Raw genomic sequence first — 20,654 nt, 5'->3', positions numbered from 1 at the left:
TTTTAGGTGGAAAAGGCGTAGTGTAAACAACCGCAGCATAGCTAAACGAAGGACTAAAGGCCCGTTTACATAGCAGCCTGTCCAAGATAAGTCATTACAGTTAACATAAGCCTGAAAACAGGGGCGGATTTATTGATATTATTAATAAGTATTTCGTGCGCACGTTAAACTTATTGCGTGGCCACGAAATAGTATTTCGTGCGCACGTTAAACTTATTGCGTGGCCGCGAAATACTACTTCGTGGCCACGCAATAAGTTTAACGTGCGCACAAAATGCTATTTCGTGGCCACAATTAAACATTTTTTTTGACCATGTCATCAGAGGGGCTCCGTAGATTTGACCTCATGGCTTAAGCCAATAGTTCTTTTTATCTGTTTTATTTTCAGCTTGTCGTCTGATTATTTTGCTGCTGCCTTTTTGACATTATTTTCTTTTTGTTGCACAATGAATTCTCAAAGTGATGCTGCAGTTATGAAAAATCTCTGATACATATAATAAAAACATCCTTATTAGAGGGGGAGAAGTCGTGAAGCAGAGCATTTCTGACCCCCTCTGGACTCTGAACTTGCAGTTATGCTTCATGTGGAGCTTTGATAGCAAAGAGGACATGTGACACGTCTGCTGGGAAGGTCACTGTCTGCTAACACCACATCCAGCTCGCCTCCCTGCAGCTGTTTCTCCTCTGAATCACATTTTATTAAATGTCAATCAGGCAGATTCTGAACCAGAACCAGGTGTGAGCTATTTTGGCCCAGTAATGGTTTGGATCTTTAAGATATTAAATCTCCAAATTATCAGTCTTGCCTTTTCCTTACCAGAACCAAAAAGAGCATAAAGAAGGGCTGCTTAGAGTCCAGATCTTCATTTTAATCTTTAATGAAACATAATTATCATAGATTTAATTAATAAAAAGCGGAATAACAGAGGATTCAGGGCCACAAGCTCCCACTAGTTTATTTGACATTTTTATGTGACCCTGAAGAAAAAAATGATTAATGGATTTAAAAATTCTTAAAGATTTTGTTTTGTTTTTTTAATGAGAAATACTCAATTAGAATGTTGGGTTAGAATTATTTAGAATTAGAGAAACAAAGCTGTGAAGGAAAAAAATAACCATGTGTAAATATTTGCAACGAAAAGGAAACAGTTACAGAGCAAACAAATTAATTAAGACATCTCTTGAATAACAACAACAAAAAATAAAAGGTTACAAAAATTCATAGATTTATATTTTAGAGGGAAAAAAAACAGTTCAGCAGATTTATCCAAACAGATTCATACTAAACAGTTTTTGTTATAAACAGAGAAAAAAGGAAATTCAAAATACTTGTTAACTTAAATATCTCTAATACCTAACGTTTTCTGAAAGTCCAGGTTTAAAAATAAAATCCCAGTTCTTATGGGTCCAAAATGTCCTCAGATTTAGATGATCTATTTGCTCCCAGTTGTTCTATAAAGTTCAGGGACTCGCTGTCTTAAAGTTGATCATTCCTACAAATGTTAGCTGAGTGCCTGGTTGTGCCTGGTTCTTCTGGAAGATGGACCTCCAGCTCAATCTCAGACTGTAAGTTTAGCTCCACCCGTCATGATGCTGCCACCACCATGCTAGAGCATGGGAATGCTGAATTAGGGTGATGTTTGGTCTCCTTTGCTCAGAAACTATAGTCAGGCAAATCGTTGCAATTGAATATAATTATAATTTAACTAAAAAAATCTTCAAATTTTGGAGTCACTCAGTTTGGTCATGTTTCATTTAACCGGAATAAGACATTCACGTTCTCACTCCTGAACTTAAAGTGGCAGCAACACACTCAAAGTGGATTTTTTCTTTCACACAGAAGACAGAGAGAGGCTGAATCTCAAACCGCTCCCCAGAGATGGCAAAAGTACTCACTTTCCATACTTGAGTAAAAGTACAGATACTTGTGTTAAAAAATACTCTGGTAAAAGTGGAAGTACTGATTAAACTTCTTTACTCAAGTAAAAGTAACAAAGTACAGGCTTGTAAATTTACCTAAAGTATAAAAGTAAAAGTAGAAACCACTTTTTTCATGCCGTTGCCTACATTTTAAATGGATGTCTTCCAATAGGACTAGATCTCCGTTGTGTTCATTTTCAATCATCTTGTCGTCCATGCTACTATGCTAACGCCACTGCCACCAAGCTGCAATGATTTGCCGCAAATGAATACCGCCGAATCTGTCGATTCATCTTGTAGCGGTGCGTCAAATGCAACGTAGATTCCCATCCAATTAGATTGAATTTGGTATTGATGACGTGAAAAATAATAACAGTAACTCCATTGAAATGATTCAAAACTAAAGTAATGAGCCAATTTTTTAAAATGTAAGGAGTAGAAAGTACAGATATTTGTGTAAAAATGTAAGGAGTAGAAGTAAAAAGTCGCCATAAAAATAAGTAGTAAAGTAAAAATATCAGAAAAATATACTTGAGTACAGTAACAAAGTATTTGTACTTCGTTACTTACCATCTCTGCCACTACCTAAACACTAAAACTTAACTACGTAGTGTCACTTCCAATGAAGTCTCACTCGCATGTGTGGAAGGAACCTTAAATAAAGGTGTGTGTGTGTGTGTGTGTGTGTGTGTGTGTGTGTGTGTGTGTGTGTGTGTGTGTGTGTGTGTGTGTGTGTGTGTGTGTGTGTGGTGGTGTGCGGGGTGGGTTAAACGAGAATAGGGCGGCCTCTCTCCCCAGGGAAAAAGAAGGCAGTTGTTGCTAAGGCAACACAGTGACTGTAGGTCTGTGGCTCAGGGTGACATAAAATCTCCCATTTGCCCCTTTCTTAAAACAAATGTATACGACAGTGTTATGAAGATGCAGCAAACCAGTGGAACTTTTAAATGCACGTGTTTCCCCTGTCATCAGGCCGCTGTTACACCTGCTACCGATTTGCACTGATGCAGACTCGCTATTTAAGGGCTGAACATTTGACTCGCCCTTTTCACTACGTGGTTTGCGATGGCCCTTAATGTACCTCGGTGAGAACATGCGAACTTAGGGTTAGTGCTCAGGGTTCGGTTTGGGTGTGGGCTTGAGTTACAACAAGTAGATCCACGCATTAGAGCAGAAGTAAAAACTTCTCCACACAACATTAACAGTAAAGTTCTCGAAAATAGACTCTGGACAAAGCAAAAACAGAAACATTGAAAGGAAACAGCTCCATGTTTGCTGTTAGTGCAGAAAAAAAATCTTAATATTGGTTGAAAAATATTGCAATTCAAATTTTTTGGGCTAAATCTTTCAGCCGTATTAGAACCGCAAATCAAATAACGCAGTTATCAGCAGAACTCTGCAGAACTTGATCGGTTTATTGATTTCTGCCTCTGGGCAAGGCACTAAACTTCATCTTACTTCCTGACCTGCATAGTTTATGAAGGTTCACATGTTTGAAAGAGCAGCTGGGGGAACGTGGCCTCAGCGTGCATTTGTGGTTTGAGTTTTCATTACGGCCAAAAAAGCTTCAAAAATTTCAAACATATATATGTTTGAACATAACATATGTATATCTATTTATATGTTAAACCATTGTCCTGCCGAAACCAAACAACTGTTTGGTCTGAAATATCTGATTACTCATCATTGCATCCCTTACAAGGTAAACAAGAATCAATAAATACATTTCATCAGTTGACTTTTCTATATAAACATCACCTGAAAAAATGAAAATTTTATTTTTTTCAATTTTGCACCAGTTTGCTCGGATTATTTTTCTCTTAACCGCCAAAGATTAATATCTGCTTATTTTTTGTAATAATAAAAGATTGTTTCAGTTATTTATTATAACATTTATCTTAGAGTTAAAGACTAAATTAAAAAAGTTAATCAGTTAATACCAGTTAAAAGATAATGAAGTCATCAAATTTAAAAGGGCAAATTAATTAAACATATAAAAGCATAAACTTCATTAAAGTAATTAATGAATTAATTGACTAAATCAAGTCAATGACAAGCTAATACATTTAAAAATAAACAAATAAATGAACAAGACTTAAATTGATAATAACTGTTAAAAGATAATTAATAAATTAATCAAATCAGGGTAGGAAGTAAGACAAGGACATTAATTAGTGAGCGGAGCATCCTCCTCCTGCTCCTCCTCCTCTCCTTCATCACTCTCGACAGCTTTCCATTTTTCTCCATCTGCCTTCCTCTAAGTGATTAAGGCTCCGTAATCCTGCTGTATGACATAACAGCAGAGAGGAGGAGGAGGAGGAGGAGGAGCAGTGCCTCTCTGTTAGAGCTCAGTAAGATGCTCAGTTACCGACGGCAACACTACGATGCCACACGACCAGTGGTGAGTCTGACATCTCCTCCTTTGTTGATATTGCTGTCATTGTGTTTATGATGTTTTCCCCAGAGGAGAGCATCAGGTTATAGATCCATTAGCAGAGAGGAAGACCTGCAGTGTGTTTATGTGTGGACATGTCCTCTGACCACCATGAGCCGACGGCGGAGAGTAAATCTGTGTGTTTGTCTGTGTGTGTGTGTGTGTGTGTGTCCAAAGGTAAACAGAGGCAGCAGTGTGAGGGAGAAGATCTCTGCAGAGCAACGTGTTCACAACTGAAAGGAAAGGAAAGAATAAATTTAGAAAATCCCAAATTAGATCAAAACCTTTGCTGAAATAAAAGAAAAGATTAATTTACACATGAAAGTGTAGAAATCTGTGTTTTTCTCTTTGCAGCTGATGATGATGGGGATGATGGAGGTCAGAGGTCGTTTCATGTTATGTTTCAGCTTTAGGGCTGTGGGACAAAAATTTAACTGAGGACATCAGTGTGCGTGTGTGTGGGGGGGAGGGGGGTGTTTAGAAGCAGCAGCGTCCTGTTTTCTTCCCGCTGTTGTTTACAACATTTTCCTTTTTTCTAGTAACAGGGATTCATTTGTTTTCTCTCACACCTAAAACAAAAACCAGCAATAAAGGAGTGAAGGTTGCAGACAAACCTGCAGGGAGGCAGAAATAGATCCACTCTCAGTTACTCACTTCTGCTCAGAAGGATAAAAACCTTCCTTACTGAAGGGATCCATTGCGCCCCCTGTGGCCACCGGGTGCATCACACCAGCCCTGTTAGTAGCTGTTCTAAAAACAACAGCTACAGGCTGACAGTGAGAGGCTGTGCTGCCATCTGCTCTGGCCGCTCCATGTCTGTGAAAATGGCTCCATCAACGCCTCCTGCTGCAACGTGCGTTCAGGTCCAGACGTCTGTTGTTGTTTTTATTAGATCATCTCTACTAGTGGGAATTAAACAACTTATAATGGCTGCTGTCTCACTGAGTAGTTTTGAGTGGTCAGTATCTTCCCTGCAGCAGCCTGGCTGACCTCAGATTGGAGAATCATGGAGAAAGTCTCATGGAGGATCTAATGGCTCCAGAAACCGGGCACTCTGAACCAAATCTGGGAGCGTTCAGGGAACGCTGCAACGTTCTCCAATCAGACGTCTGTGTGACATGATGCAGGGTGGAAAAACATCCTGCCATGGTTCCCCGTTGGCTCCCAGCTCTGGTTCTAAGCGGTCTCTGCCCTCCATGTTCCCGCCTGATTCGAGGATTGCATCATCTGATCAGAGGCTTGTTATTCACACATCCATGTGCAGCAGCAGGTGAAGGATCCTGAGGGCTCTGACAGAAAGCAGGTGTTTTCCTTTTAATGTCTGCATGTTCTCGGAGATGCTGTAAACTGTCAGAGTCATTAGGCATCGCCGCAGGTACCTCACAGCCAGACGTCCCTGTAGATCCTTCTTTTTTCATCACTTTTTTTTGTTTCTGATGCTACTGCGTGGAGATGAGACGGCTGCTGCTGCTCCACAGACAGAAACAACAGGAGGTCTTAGATTTAAACATCCCAAACCTTCCAGTACCTCCAATACCATCCGGTTTGCAGTCTTAGGGTCTTTGTTCTGTTTCTCTGTCCTCACTGTTTGTTCTTCCTGAACAGATTAAGGTTTTCCAGCATTGATTCAATTTGACTTTTTACTTGAACAGATACAGTAAGCTTGTTAACGGTGAAAACTTGAATTCTTCCATTTCCATTATTAATTCCCTTCATCAGTTTAAAGGAAAAGTCCGGTCATATTCAGAATTCAAACTTCTGAAAGTACTTTAAATATAAAATTATTCCATACTGTTCAATAAATGATCAGTGTTTTTAATTAATAGTAATTGTCATTTGAATGTGCTTTACTGGAGGCATCCATGTTTGTCCAAGAACACTACTGCCACCTACTGGATTGTGACGTCACAGTGCGGTATCGGCTGTTGATCAAGTCCCAGTGCTGTATCTGGTGTTTGTCACAACGTGCTATTATCCAAGTCATCTTGAAAACATTCTTCTTCCAAATGTTGGCTACATATTACGTGTTTTTTCTCTGACCAGAAGTTTGATGGCAAATCCTCCCTCTGTGGAGGATCAGGAATGGGAAAGGTGAAATAACAAATAGTTTTTCACTTTTACCCGATGTATTCCAACATCCAGCTGCCATACACATGGGCATTGTCTGTTTAACTATAGCTCTGTTGAATTTCAATGGTGAAGTCCTTTGGAAATCTTCAATAATAGTTGTTGATTGCAGATGTGTCTATTAGTTCCCATTGATTTTGCTTGTAGAGCGGGGAGAATGGCGCTAGGCTTACCGCACTGTGACGTCACTACCAGAAGATGTCAGGAGTGAGGTGTTACTATATTTGAGCAAAAATGGCCGCTCCCAGAATTAGTGATTGCAATGAGAATTATAAGTTTACGTTTTTTTACGGATTATTGCTAAATTCATTAAATCACCGCGAATGTATAAGTTTAGGTATAAATAATGATCCATTGGTTATTCCTTGCTGACCGGACTTTACCTTCAAAACTTGCTGATTTCAATGAGGTCGTTGGACTTGATTATCTAAAGCCGGGCTTACACTGTGCGATTCATTTTGGACTTTTCGTTATTTCAAGAATTTTGCAATTGGTCCGACTTTCAGCCTGATCATGAGTCGTGTAGTGTACAGGGGGTAACGAGGGCAATCAGCCTCTCACGACCACCTCCCTCAGGAACCGTGAGGTCTGGAGAAAATCAAACATCTTTGATTTTCAGTCGGCCGTCGTGGGCAGTTTGCTTTGTGGGCAAACAAAGACTCTTCTTCTTCTTCCTCTCAGATGAAAACACAGAACCATGGTGGGGGTGCAAGTGATATCGAGTTCTTTCTGTAAAATTGACAGACCGTAGTAGCCATGTTTGCTCAGCCGTGTCTTTGTCCAAATATGTCGTCTCCTTCACTTTTGAGGCCTTTCAGCACAAAATTGCACAAATAGCCAAGGCAGCGCGTTTCACTCTAGTGAGCTTCTTATTCCTCTTCTACTCGTTTGGCTTCCGGATAGACGAGTCTGAGTAGCATCATCTCACTGAGGAGCTAAGAGTACATCTGAGTTTAGACGTACAGTGTGAGCAGGTGGATCGCATCAGAGTGTTGGGTCACACAGTGTGAGAACAAACACAGAGAGCTGTGAACTCACAAGGTACGATGAAACCCTGCTGTTTCATTGTACAGTGAGTTTCATCGTGTGAGCTGTAGCTGCGTGCAAAGATTCACATTCGCACTGTGCATGCCGGGCTTTAGAGTCAAACATAGGATGCAGGGATCAGACCCTTCCCTCCTCTCTGTTCACCTCTGACCTGATGAGCTGGAGCCTGGAAGGAGGCGCGCTCCTCTCTCTGGAGGAAATCCAGCATTGGATATAAAGTTTATTAAACATCTTTGATCTTTTTAGTCCTAATCTGATCTTTTTAGTCCTTCCAACTGTGGGAAGATTCAATCATTTATATATAGATTTTACATGATTTACCTGCATCTCAGCAACAGGATCAGTTTTCCTCATGTGATGGATCATAAATCTCTGCAGGCAGCTGCAAGGAAAAACCTAAAAGCTTCAAAAGCACCGATTCAGGCAGAACGTCTACTGATCCTGATCAGACTGCAGACTCCTAGAGGAGCAGAGGAGATGCAGGTTTCTGTCTGATCCTCTGGAGCAGACTGAGAGCATCAGGAGCTTGTTAGGGATGACAGACTCTGCAGGCGGGTCGGTCTGACAGAACAGCCAGCAGGAGTTTCTGATTGATGGAGATGAGATCTGCTGCGACGTGGAGACGTCAGAGAGGAGGGACAGCCAGCTGGAGCTGCAATGGAAGCTGCAGCCCCTGAGGGGCCGAACAAAACTGGAGCAGGTTTGATACCCAGAAGGACAAGAAGGCTTCTCAGATTCCTTCTGCTTGGTGAAGCGGAGACCTCCACCGACTTGTTGTGACTCTCTTTAATGCCTCACTTAAGGACCATGTGTGCATCGTGTTCTCATTGGATGTGAACGCACCTTTAGTTTGGGCTGAACCTGTGTGAGATGTTCTCTCTCTGTAGAATGACGATCTTCAGAGGTCTGGAAGATGACTCTGTGACCTTTCTCTTGTTGATGGGCTCTGAGGTCATAGCTGACATGTTGTTTTGACAGACCTGTATCAGTGGCAGCTGGTGGATAAATAAATAAATTCATAATAAAGGTATACCAAAAACAAATCAAATGTATACTAAGTTATCACACCAGTATATTTATATGAATGGCAACAACAACAAAAAAACATTACAAAAAGATTTTATAAAAACAAAACATAATTTCATGTACAGGTTTGCTTTTTATACATAAATCTTGTAAATATAGTGTCACAGACCAAAAGAATTATGTGCCACTTTAAATATGGAGAAGCTATTAGTCAGCTTTATACTTTTTTAATAATTAAAAACTATTTATTTTCTGAGAATGTGTTTATTTAAGAGTCTTATTTTTGGTTGCAAATTAACAAACATCTAGAAAAAGTAAATTATATAATATATTCCATGTGAATCCCAGATTGTTCATTCTTCTTTTTCTAAAAAGTCTTTAAATCAGTCCTACCTGTCGGAGAGGTGTTTTAACAAGTTTGTCTGTCCAGACTGTGTCCACGTCACTCTGGTCTAGGGATGGACGATATTGGGATTTTGGCTGATATCCGATATGTCGATATTTTAAAACTCATGTAGCCGATAACCGATATCGATACTGATGTTAAAGCTGGACAAAAATAAGTAGTCATTGAAAATAGCAGTTTTGTTATCCATTTCTGACACTTTGAAAAATAATATACTCAAATATATTTTCATATGCTGATATCAAATTGATTTTTAAAAACGCGGTATCGATCTATTTTACTTTCAAAATCTCGTGAAATTTCATCGTTCTGTTACAAACTCTCGTGATATTTTGCAAATTCTTGTGAGATTTTGTTAGTAAAATAGATCGATACCGCGTCAATATATCAACATATAAAAATATGGCAAAATTTCGTGAATTTTCAGGGGATTTCGTAGCATAACGATGACATATAGCAATATTTCATTAGTAAAAGAGATTGATATGATGTTTTTAAATGGCAATATATCAGCATATGAAGATATTGTGATATTTTAATGTATCAATATTTTTTCCCTCGTCTTTAGAAGTTTTTAAGTCTGTAAAAAAGACGTTTTTGAGGAAGAAGAAGTAGTATTTTTATTTTTTTAGACTTTAGAAACTCAGAAGCTGATCAAATTTCAGTTTTAAGGCCGATACAGGCCGATACGGATAGGGGGCCGATTATATCGTGCATCCCTACTCTGGTCACTTTTAAAAAGAATGCAGAGAAAACAACAAAGTGCATCAGCTGTCCCACAGGCTGTCAGCTACGACTTACGCTGGAACCAACTCCTGCTAAAAGTCCAGCTGCAGGATTCAGCTTTTTCCTCAGTTCGCTGCATTAACTCTATTTCAGGTTTGTCAGCTCCCAGCTCCTTTACATGGATTTTTTCCACCATCTTGTTTCTCGTGAACGGGTAACTCAGTGAAAATCTCACTGAACTGTGTGAAAGCTGCTCTTCAACTTCAACTGTCGTCGCCGCCATGATCTCTACCTCACGGCTAATTGATAGTCTGACTCTTTAACTGATGGTTCATATTCTTTTATTTTAGAATGGTCTTTGGAGGCAGCATATGAACTCACCATAAGAGCTATAAGAAAATAAAAGCAGAAAAAACACAATTACATTTACTTTTAATCCAATAAACAACTGTTTAAACTAAGCAGATTGCAGATAAACACACAAATTATTCTGAGCTTCTAATAAAACAAGCGAATTAGCTTAGCTATAAATAGACCGATACAAGGCTAAAACTTGCTACCGCTAACACATGTTACATCCATAAAATAATCATCAAGTAAAATCTTTATATATTATTTATGACTTTTCCCCTCCATGTCTGTGGAGAGAAGCGCCCAGCGCCCCCTATGGGCCAGCCGCCACTGACCTGTGTGCTTCAGAGCAGGAACCTTCTGATTGTAAAGGGAACTTTATGCTGATGATGAACAGCTGATGAATACGGAAGAGGTTGCACTTTTCCAGGATCATGACCTGGATTGTTTTTGTTCTTCTCCTGACTGATTTAACATTAAGTATAAATTGTGTCTGTCGGAACCAACTGGACTTCAGTGCTGGTATCAGGTCCAAATGCCACGGCGCCTCACTGAGTGACCTATTCTCTCACAGCAGGGTTTATTTCTCGCCTCCTTGTGACCTTTCGTGCTTGCTTGTGCACGCACAGATTGAGTGACGAGGACAGAAAGCTGCCGTCCAGCGAGGTTCAGAACATTCTGATCCAAATACGAGTGTTCTTCTAACGTGTTACCTTCACTCAGAGACAAGACGAGGACCGAGTAACAAACAGAAGATTATTAGGCTCAACTTCTCCTCTTTTCCTGCACAGACAGAAAAGAAAGGGAGCTCAGATGAATTGACCCTGATTAGTAATAAAGCCGGAGCAACTGACAGGGAACTGGTCTGAAGGTTGGTAAACAGTCAGTGCTGCTGAAATAAAAGCCAGAGCAGATGTTTCACCAAATCAACTCATTTAAAGATTATATTTTAGGATTTTAATAAACTGGCTGCAGAACTCTGGTTCTGATTCTACCTGCAGTCCAGATTGTTATTCAACCACCTGGTTGAAGGTATTTAACTTTGGGATCACTGCTGTCCAGATGTCTGGAACATCAGGATCTTCTTTAGTTTCAGCGTGGAAGTTCTGAACATGTCAGCTGGTTTGGGCTGGCCAGAACCACCTGGAAAAAGATTTTAATTTCAATGAGATGAAGATAAAATAGCACTAAATACTGACCCCATCCTTCCATCCCTCCATCATCATCCATCCATCCATCCATCCATCCATCCATCCATCATCATCCATCCATCATACATCCACCATCTGTCCATCCATCCATCCCTCCATCATCATCCATCAATCCATCATCATCCATCATACATCTACCATCTGTCCATCCATCCATCAATCCATCCATCCATCATACATCCACCATCTGTCCATCCATCCATCCATCCATCCATCCATCCATCAATCCATCCATCCATCATACATCCATCCATCCCTCTTTCATAAATCCAACCATCCATCTATTATACATCCAACCATCCATCAATCTCTCTATCATACATCCAACCATCCATCCATCCATCCAACCATCCAACCATCCATCCATCCATCCAACCATCCATTCATCCATCATCTATCCAACCATCAGTCCATCATCCATATATCCAACCATCCATCCATCCATCCATCCATTATTCATTCATCCATCCATCCATCCATCCAACCATCCATCCATCTCTCTATCATGCATCCACCCATCCATCCATCCAACCATCCATCCATCTATCCATCCATCCTACATCCATCCATCCATCCATCCATCTCTCTATCATCCATCCATCCATCCATCCATCCATCCATCCAACCATCCATCCATCCATCCATCATACATCCACCATCTGTCCATCCATCCATCCACCATCCATCCATCCATCCCTCTATCATACATCCAACCATCCATCCATCTCTCTATCATACATCCAACCATCCATCCATCTAACCATCCATCCATCCCTCCATCATCTATCCAACCATCAGTCCATCATCCATCCATCCAACCATCCATCCATCCATCCATTATTCATCCATCTATCTATCCATCCATCCATCCATCCATCCATCCACCCATCCATCCATCCATCCATCCATCCATCCATCATCTATCCAACCATCAGTCCATCATCCATCCATCCAACCATCCATCCATCCATTATTCATCCATCTATCTACAGTATCTATCCATCCATCCCTCCATTATCTATCCAACCATCAGTCCATCATCCATCCATCCAACCATCAGTCCATCATCCATCCATCCAACCATCCATCCATCCATCCATCCCTCCATCATCTATCCAACCATCAGTCCATCATCCATCCATCCATCCATCCATCATACCTCCAACCATCCATCCATCATACACCATACTGTGTTGGTTCAGTTGAATGGGGGACCTGGGTCAGAATCCTGGCATTCTGCTGTAACCAGTAGCCCACCACTCCTCTGTTAACATATGATCTTCCTGTTGTTTCTTGATATTCTTCATCCAACCAAAAATTAAGACCCAAGGAACCTAAGCTCCTTCCCCCACTCCTTCCTTAAAGTCTGGTTATACTCCCGCAGCAGTCTGTCGCAGTGAGCTTGTCGTAGGTATGACGCAGATATTTTTGATTTATCCTAAATATTGAAGCATGGTCTACATTATGTTATTCAACGCCGCAACACAAGAGGGACAATAATGAACTAGCTAGGGTTGTGGGTGTCTGTGTGTCGGTTTGTCAAGCTTGCTCTCCGTCTACAACCCCTCATCAAACGCCAGACGACACACAGTTCACCCTTAAAAGTTCCAGAAAGACTGGCCGTGGCACTGCAAGTTTTGGCTTCGGCTGCGAACCAACAGACCGTGGCACAGAGCTACAAACTAGCATCCTCCAAGGTTTCTGGAAAAGTGTCCAAGATGTGCCAAGCCATTGTGGACGACACTACAGCCAGAGCTTCTGCCATTAGGTACCAAACAGGAAATAACAATAGTGTGGAACAGATGTAGAACTGACCAATCAGAGGCCTCCCTTCTCTCCTCCCTGCGACGCCATCTGTGGCTTTGTCTGCGGTCACCTACAATTTTGGGGAGGTGCACCAGAATGTCTGCAGAAGTGTGTTTGTGTGTGTGTGTGTGTGTGTGTGTGTGTGTGTGTGTGTATGGGGGGGGTGCATATCTGCCTTTAGACAGAGGTTGACCTCTGACCTTAGCTCTGAACTGCTGAAGATCACGACCCTAAGACGCTAACAGAACCACATCCTCACAGACAAAGATGTTTATGGACAGACTGAGTCATCAGACATTAGATCCGTATTCAGGAGAAGCAGCAAGTTATTGAGGCAGAATCATGACTCATTGTTATCAAGGTGAAATGGGGATGATTCATCCATGTGTTGGAAAAGGGAAATCATCTGAAGCAGACGGCTCATCTCAGACTCTGCTGCCAGCTTTCTAACCTGCTGATGGAACCAGAGAGAGACCCGCCTGAGGGCCAAGGAAATGATCTTCTGGCTCATTAGCTGCTTGATGTGAGGACGGACCCAAGCAGGAGAAAGATTAAGACTCCAGATTCTGAGAAACTCATCTCTTATCTGAGATAAATTTTAAAGCACCGGGACACAAACGGTTCCGACAGCAGGTGATAAAGAGAGAGGACGGGTTCGAATGGATGCAGGGATTTAGAGGAACCTGCTTCTCGTTTTTAATGATGCAGCTTCATGATTCATGTCACTGAAGATTTCCTCTTTTGTTGCAGTAAGCAGGACCTGCTGACCATCTCTAATGTTCCTGTGGAAGAGTGTCCCCCTTCTCCCCCCCGCACAGCACCCCCCACCATGAAGGTAAGGAGCTTCACCCCCACAGCTGCCCAACAGAAATGATTGTTAAAAACTGTTATTCAAGGTAAAACCTACAGTAAACTATTTAACCGTGGCCCCTTTCTGTCTGCAGTCGGCTCATTTCTTTGACATGATGGAGAAGATGGAGGTAAGAAGTGATTCCCTCTGCAGCTGCTTGCATGTCTGGAGGATAATCTGTACTTGTTGTAATCAGAGCAGCTTTTAGTTTTCTGCTCTGATATCCAGAGTTGATCAGATTGGTCCAGAGCTCAGAAACCATCAGCAGGAGCAAAAGAGTTTGTTTGGGTTCCAGCAGATGAAAAAGAGGACTCCAAAGAAGATTTTTCTTATTCATATCTGACCTTCCTGTACCTGCAGATAACTTCATCCGTTTAATGAGTGGTTTGTTGACTGATTTCTATAAACATCTAACGTGGGCTGCTCTGTATTCAGAGAAATTAAGCTGTGATCCTGATCCTGATCCTATGGCAGCATCCAAAACAGACTGAGGTTCTGAAGAGCATACATGTTCAGAGCATCTTTAATAACGATTACTAAAAAAGACCTGCAGAGGAACACATCCTGAAACCATTCAGGGCATCTGGGAGGATTTGGAGGACTGGACAGCAGTGATTCCTCGGCCTGCACACAGGCTCTAATGGTGGAAAGGTATCATGGTATAGGCTTGGATCAATTCAATTCAATTTATTTATATAGCGCCAATTCACAATACATGTCATCTCGAGGCACTTTACAGTTCAACCATATCATACAATCTAATTTATTAAATTTTCTATCTAAGAAAAAACAGTTCACTGCATCTACTTATTTACTCAAAGGCAATCCCTCACAGTAAGCATGCTTGTAGTGACAGTGGAGAGGAAAAACTCCCTTTTAACAGGAAGAAACCTCCAGCAGAACCAGGCTCAGTGTGAGCGGCTATCTGGATCGCATCACTGTTCTGATGCAGCATGAGCACTTCTGCTGCCTCAAAGACCCAAACTCCTTCAGGGACACCCAGCATGCTTGAATATGACTATGAAAAATTACATTATAAAGGCCTGGATGTGGAAGAGGAGGGTATAGTGCCTGGGCTAGCCATTGTGAATTCAAGATCTGTTCCTAACAGAGCGTCAGAGAATTTAAGAACCAGAAAAAGGACGCCTGACATGTTTTTATGGGACAGAGACCCACTGAAGGTTTGGTGTCCACAGTGAAAGGACGGCTACACTGCAAAAAGGGAAATCTAAATAAGGCATTTTTGCTAAAATAAAGTGCATTTTTCTTGAATTGAGGAGGTAAGTGAGACACTTTGCCAATAGAAAATTTACATTTAAAATACGACAAAAAAAACCATTTGGTTTTCTTATTTCAAGTGCATATTATCTAATTATCTTATTTTAGTGGTAAAAATACTCATTCTATTGGCAAATCAACTATTTACCTACTCAAATTAAGGGTAAATACATTTAATTTAAGATTTTTTCTACCTATTTCTAGATGGGTTTCGCAGTGTGTAAGATCAGGAGGAGCAATAAGAGAACAACCAAGTGGGACAAGCTACTTGGAAAAGCAGGATGAATGTAACAAGAAATTAAGCCAAGAAAAAGAAACGAAAGTGTTTGACTTCGACTTTTAGCTTTCAGGCTTTTGCAGAAGAAAATCTGCTATTTTTTTCCTTCCATGTAAGATTTTTTTTTTCTGTAGGCAGAAATAATTGTAGAGACAGAGAGACCCTCATGTCTGTTTTCTCTCCCCGACTCCAATGCAGCAGGTGCCTGAAGCTGCTGAGATGAAGACGACCCCTCAGAGACAGAAGGCACGTCTGTCCATTCGTCTGTCCTCATATGTCCCCTAATCCTTGCTCCATTTCATTTCATGTTTATAGAAAATCTCAGGAGTGACAGGTTCTGGTTCAGCCTGAGCAGGAAGGTCTCATATCCTCCTCTCAGTATTAACTCTGACACAAAACGAGCTGCCGCCCCTGCCAGAGGAGGCTCTGATCCTCGTCTTACTCATCTGTCATCGTTTGCTACACGTCCTGCATGTTAATGTGGATCTGTTGCTTTCTGCAGTTTAACGTTCAAACATTAAAACTCACTTTGTTCTGAAATGAAACGTCTCTTGAGACTGGAAGTTACATAAAGTGAAACTAGAAACTATCTGAACTTTCATGCTGCAGAATATAAATGGTCATATGGAGGAATCAGAACAATGATGTTGGACAGTGAGAACTGTCTTCAGTGTTTAAGACGTCTCTCTGTCTCTGTTTCAGGACGACTACATTCCTTATCCAAGGATCGAGGAGGTAGGACAAAAAACATGAAAACTTGCAGGTCTTTTGGGTGACGTTTTGTTTTTTTTGTTTTTTTTTATTTTTAACTTGGTTGGATGCTGGGCAGCTTTGGATATTTTTGCCAATATTCTTTTTTAGTTTTGGACATTTGTTGTGATGCGTAACCATATCAAGTAAAGCAAGTTGGGGGTTTTTATACCGCGGGCCAGCTCACTTCATATTAAAAGCTGAAATACAACTACTTTCCCAAGTCCCAGATGAATTGAAAAGTAGGTTGCCAATGATGCAGAGCAGGAGCAAGGAGGAGAGAGAGGAGGAGAAAATTTAAGCCTTCGCTTGGATCAGTAATTCCGTGCAATGTGAAAGCTACACTCACTATTTTTTTAGGCTGAATCCAGAAGAAGCTGTTGCACTCCTTCCCATTTGGTGGTTTTAACACTCCTGAAGGTTGTTCACCAACTGCCGTTAAATAAGACTTTTAAAAACACTTTATTTACACAATTCAAACAATTATTGATGCACATTAAGGGTAGGTTAAAAATCACTATTAACGTACAAACAAGTGTCAGCTAAAAATCATTAAATGAGGAGCGTGTCACATTGTAGTTCTCCTTCATCTAACACAGCACATAAAGTGTTATTAAAACCCCACAGCTGAATAAAATCCTCCATGTTCTGTGTGGCTCTGTGGAAGTGAAACTCCAGCCCTATTCTGGCTTTAACGTTGCACCTCCACAGAGCCACGGCATCAAGGTGAGGTCCTTCCTGCAGTCTGCCTCCGCAGGACAGGTAAATGGCCATCTTTGCTTCACTGATTAACAAAAATATTTAAGTTGGGCCTTTGGCTTATTTTTTTCTGTTCTGGCAAACTCTTCCTATAAAAAGAGCATTTGTAAAAAAAAAAAAAAAAAACGTCTCAAAGAGACTAAAAACACTAATTAAAAGGCTAAAAATAGTCTTTAGTCTTGTGCATTCCATAAAAACGTGGAACACGTTTTCAGACAGACCGCAGAAAGGACACTTGTTTAAAACACTCCAATTAATGAACCGATAAAAACGTTTGTGGTGATGGCGCCCTGGAAAATCCTCCATTGGAGATCACCAGTTCGTTTTTGATTGGAGGCTTGTATAAAGTCCTCCACTGGAGGTTTTTCCCTGAAGTTTTTCAGAACAGATGCAGACTGGCCGGTTCTAAAGATGTCTTTGGTTTATTGTCCTTGTGCAGCTGTGATAAAAGGCCCATATTTGATAAAACCATTCTATGTGGGTCCATGCTGGAGAGCCTATTAAATAAGAAGAACAAGACCATAACACTATTGATGGAATTTTGTGGAACAACTTTCAAGTGCATTACTAAGACCAACTGGTAGGGAGTGTAAATTAGTTTTATTTACTTGCACTGTTGTATTGCTTCAGCATTGCAACTTTTTTGCTTGTATTTATAACTTTTAAACTTGCATTGTTACAGATGAAACATCTGTTACGTTTATGAATGAGTTAACAGGAAGAAATACAAGGTCCTAAATGTGTTCATTTTATTGAAACCAATGTATACATCTTTATTGACAGTAATCATGCCCTATATGTGGTTCTGGATGTGACAAGAAAAGCCTCCATTGATTGTTTAAAATAAAAGCACATAGGAGAAAGTTTCTTGGAAAAAGATCTCGGAGTGGCAACAGCAATTGGATTTATTTGGGTGCAGGGAAAGTTTGACTATTCTAAAAAAATATCCCGCTGATGTTCTGTTTACTGTCTCTGTTCTAAGATTGGCTGTTGATTGGCTGCAGTTATGTATCAGTCACCACCTTCACAACATGCAGCAACACAACACTTTACTGCTAAACTGGAAAAAAATTGAAATCTAGTCAAAAAAGTCATTTTTTCTTAGAATAATTGCATTTGTTCTTGGATTGAGGAGATAAAAGACATTTTCCCAATGGAACAAGACAATTAACTTTAAAATAAGAAAACACAATTGCATTGTCTTATTTCTATATTATACATGATCTTATTTTAAGAGTAGAGATGCTAATTCCATTGGCAAAATATCTCATTTACCTACTCAAATTAGGGGTAAAGACACTTAAGAAACATTTAAGAAATTTTTACTTATTTCTTGGTGGTTTTTCCAGTGTGATGTCCACATCAGAATGGAGAGAAGGAGAATGATCTAAAATAAGTAGAAATGTCTTAAATTAAGATTATTTACTCTTAATTTGAGCAGGTAAATAAGATGATTTGCCAATGGAATTTGTATTTTTACTCTTAAAATAAGATAATTAGATATTATGCACCTGAATTGGCAAAGTGTCTCACTTGCCTCCTTAATAAAAAAAAAGTACTTATTTTAAGGAAAAAAAAAAAAACTTATTGCGATAATCATTTTTTGCAGTGAAAAACCACTCCCAGCCAGCTGCCTGCCTAGGTTGACCCATGTCTCCTTAGTTTAGCTTGTGATCCCTTCAATTATTGTAGGATGTCTGAGTAACCGACAGACAGAGTGCAACATACAAAACAGGAAGTGACATCATATATCGTACCCATAATGCAGAGACTCCTCTAGAATGTTCAGGATACTTCTGATATTCTTCTACACTGGAAAACAATCTGAAAATAAGTAAAAGTTTCTTACATTAAGTGTATTTACCCTTAATTTGAGAAGATAAATGAGATGATTTGCCAATACAATGAGTATTTTTACCACTAAAATAAGATAATTAGATAATATGCACTTGAAATAAAACAATGAAATTGTCTTTTCTAATTTTAAGTGCAAATTGTCTTGTTCCATTGGCAAAATTTATCTTTTACCTCCTCAATCCAAGAACAAATGCACTTATTGTAAGAAAAAAAAGACTACGGTAGAAAAAAGATCTAGATTTTGATTTTTCCAGTGTAGTTGCGCGTTGTTGGCTTTCCAGGTTCAAAACAAACAATAAAAATTACCCACTAGCAGAAAATTACTCTTTATCTGACTCAGCTAAAGTAACAAACCCTGGTCAGAAAACCATGGAGGAGAGTTTGGACATAAAAGTCATGTTATTTGTACCAGCGGTTTTTAAACTGTTGTGAGTGCCTCAGAATTTTGGAGGGAAAATGTGAAAAACATGCAAAAAAAAGAAATAATCAAAACTATATAAACTAATCATTATTTTTGCACCAAAACTAATCTGATTCCATCTGCCAGGCCAGTGAACTGTTTTTGAACCCTTTTGCAAACACTGAAAGTGAGACTAAGGCTACATTACGCAGAAGCTCTGTCTGCGCTGATGATGGTTCGCTCTAAGCAGCATGCTAGATGCATTAAACTGAAAGTGGAACAGACAGCTCTACCTACCTTCTGATTAATTTAGCCAATAACGATCTGACCACATGAGGCCACTTGATCAGTAAACTTCCAGGCCTGGTTCATGCTGTGAGGCTGCAGGTGAGTCATGAGCAGCAGGTGGACAGAAGGTGGTCATTGGTCTAAATCAAGAGATGATAATATCTCCTTCATGTTGTCATATTTATAATGTATATATGACTCCATCAGGTGTCAAGAAGGTCTGCTGGAGTATTTTAAAATCCTCTAGGTTACATGGGGACATGTCTGCTCTGCAGGTGTTGGAGAGGGGGGCACCGTACCCTCAGGTCATCCTGCCGCAGTTTGGAGGTTATTGGATTGAAGATCCTGAAACTTCACCTCCTGCTGTGCCTCCTTCAACCTCCCAGGAGGTCAGCGGTGATGAGGTAGAAGAGGGAGGAGGAGCAGGGGTGCAGAGGAAGGAGGAAGACAGTGCTGCCCCAGGGGATTATGGGTACCAGCTGGAGGAGATCAATGAGGCTGCACGAGCGTATAGGAAGCACTTCCTGGGCAGGGTGAGGATAGAGATCCAGTTAGGATGCTCAATAGAACAAAAATATAGGTTTCATTTACAGTCTTATTTCATTTTAATTTTCTTAATCCTCGATTAAAAGACTGCAGTTCTTCTCAGAGTCCAGCTTCCAGGTTTGGATCTAACACCTCCCTGCCTTTCAGGAACATCTGAACTTCTTCTGCTCAGCCAGCAGTCTGGGAAACCTGCTGCTGTCTGTGAGACACGAAGAGGAGAAGGAACATGAATACCTCCATGTCATCATCAGGTAAACACGGTCAAACAGGTCAGCCTTCTGGTCCAAGATGGTTGGAGTCAGAAGTCCAGTTTCAGGAAGAGCTCAAGGCCCCTTTCAGAAAATATTTTGGCTTTATTTTCTTTTTATAGACATCCCTTTTTATCAGAGACACATCTTTGCAATTGAAGTTCCTTTCAGTGGGCTTAGACTCTTTTTTTTCTGACTTCTAGTGGTCGTAGTGCAGCTCCAGGTCTCTGGCAGCAGGTTGATCTTTGTTTTTCTTTCAGGTCTCGTCTGAAAAGCCTCTACCACCGACTATCGCTGGCAGAGCTGCCGGACATCCCCAGTGTGCCGGATCTAGCCAAGGTACGCCAAAG

General features: G+C 40.5%; 1 protein-coding gene across 7 annotated transcripts in view; it reads left to right on the top strand.

The window, feature by feature from the left end:
- Window positions 1–20,654, top strand: part of LOC119781177 (rap1 GTPase-activating protein 2-like) — a 49,085-nt gene that overhangs the window by 18,900 nt on the left and 9,531 nt on the right. For 2 of the 7 annotated variants that reach the window (XM_038281566.1, XM_038281567.1), the window contains exons 3-9: window positions 13,802–13,886; window positions 13,996–14,031; window positions 15,655–15,702; window positions 16,159–16,191; window positions 19,786–20,043; window positions 20,204–20,307; window positions 20,565–20,643. In XM_038281566.1, coding sequence (XP_038137494.1) covers window positions 13,802–13,886; window positions 13,996–14,031; window positions 15,655–15,702; window positions 16,159–16,191; window positions 19,786–20,043; window positions 20,204–20,307; window positions 20,565–20,643 — 643 coding nt within the window. Of the gene's footprint in view, window positions 1–4,163; window positions 4,319–13,801; window positions 13,887–13,995; window positions 14,032–15,654; window positions 15,703–16,158; window positions 16,192–19,785; window positions 20,044–20,203; window positions 20,308–20,564; window positions 20,644–20,654 lie in introns of those variants that run through there. The other 5 variants (XM_038281569.1, XM_038281572.1, XM_038281568.1 and 2 more) reach the window with 5 other exon arrangements.

This window comes from Cyprinodon tularosa, unplaced genomic scaffold, assembly GCF_016077235.1.
Source record: "Cyprinodon tularosa strain WSP-4 unplaced genomic scaffold, ASM1607723v1 ctg172, whole genome shotgun sequence".
NCBI lineage: Eukaryota > Metazoa > Chordata > Actinopteri > Cyprinodontiformes > Cyprinodontidae > Cyprinodon > Cyprinodon tularosa.
The sequence above is the reverse complement of the archived record's forward strand: the minus strand, read 5'-3'. Positions and strand labels throughout refer to the sequence as shown.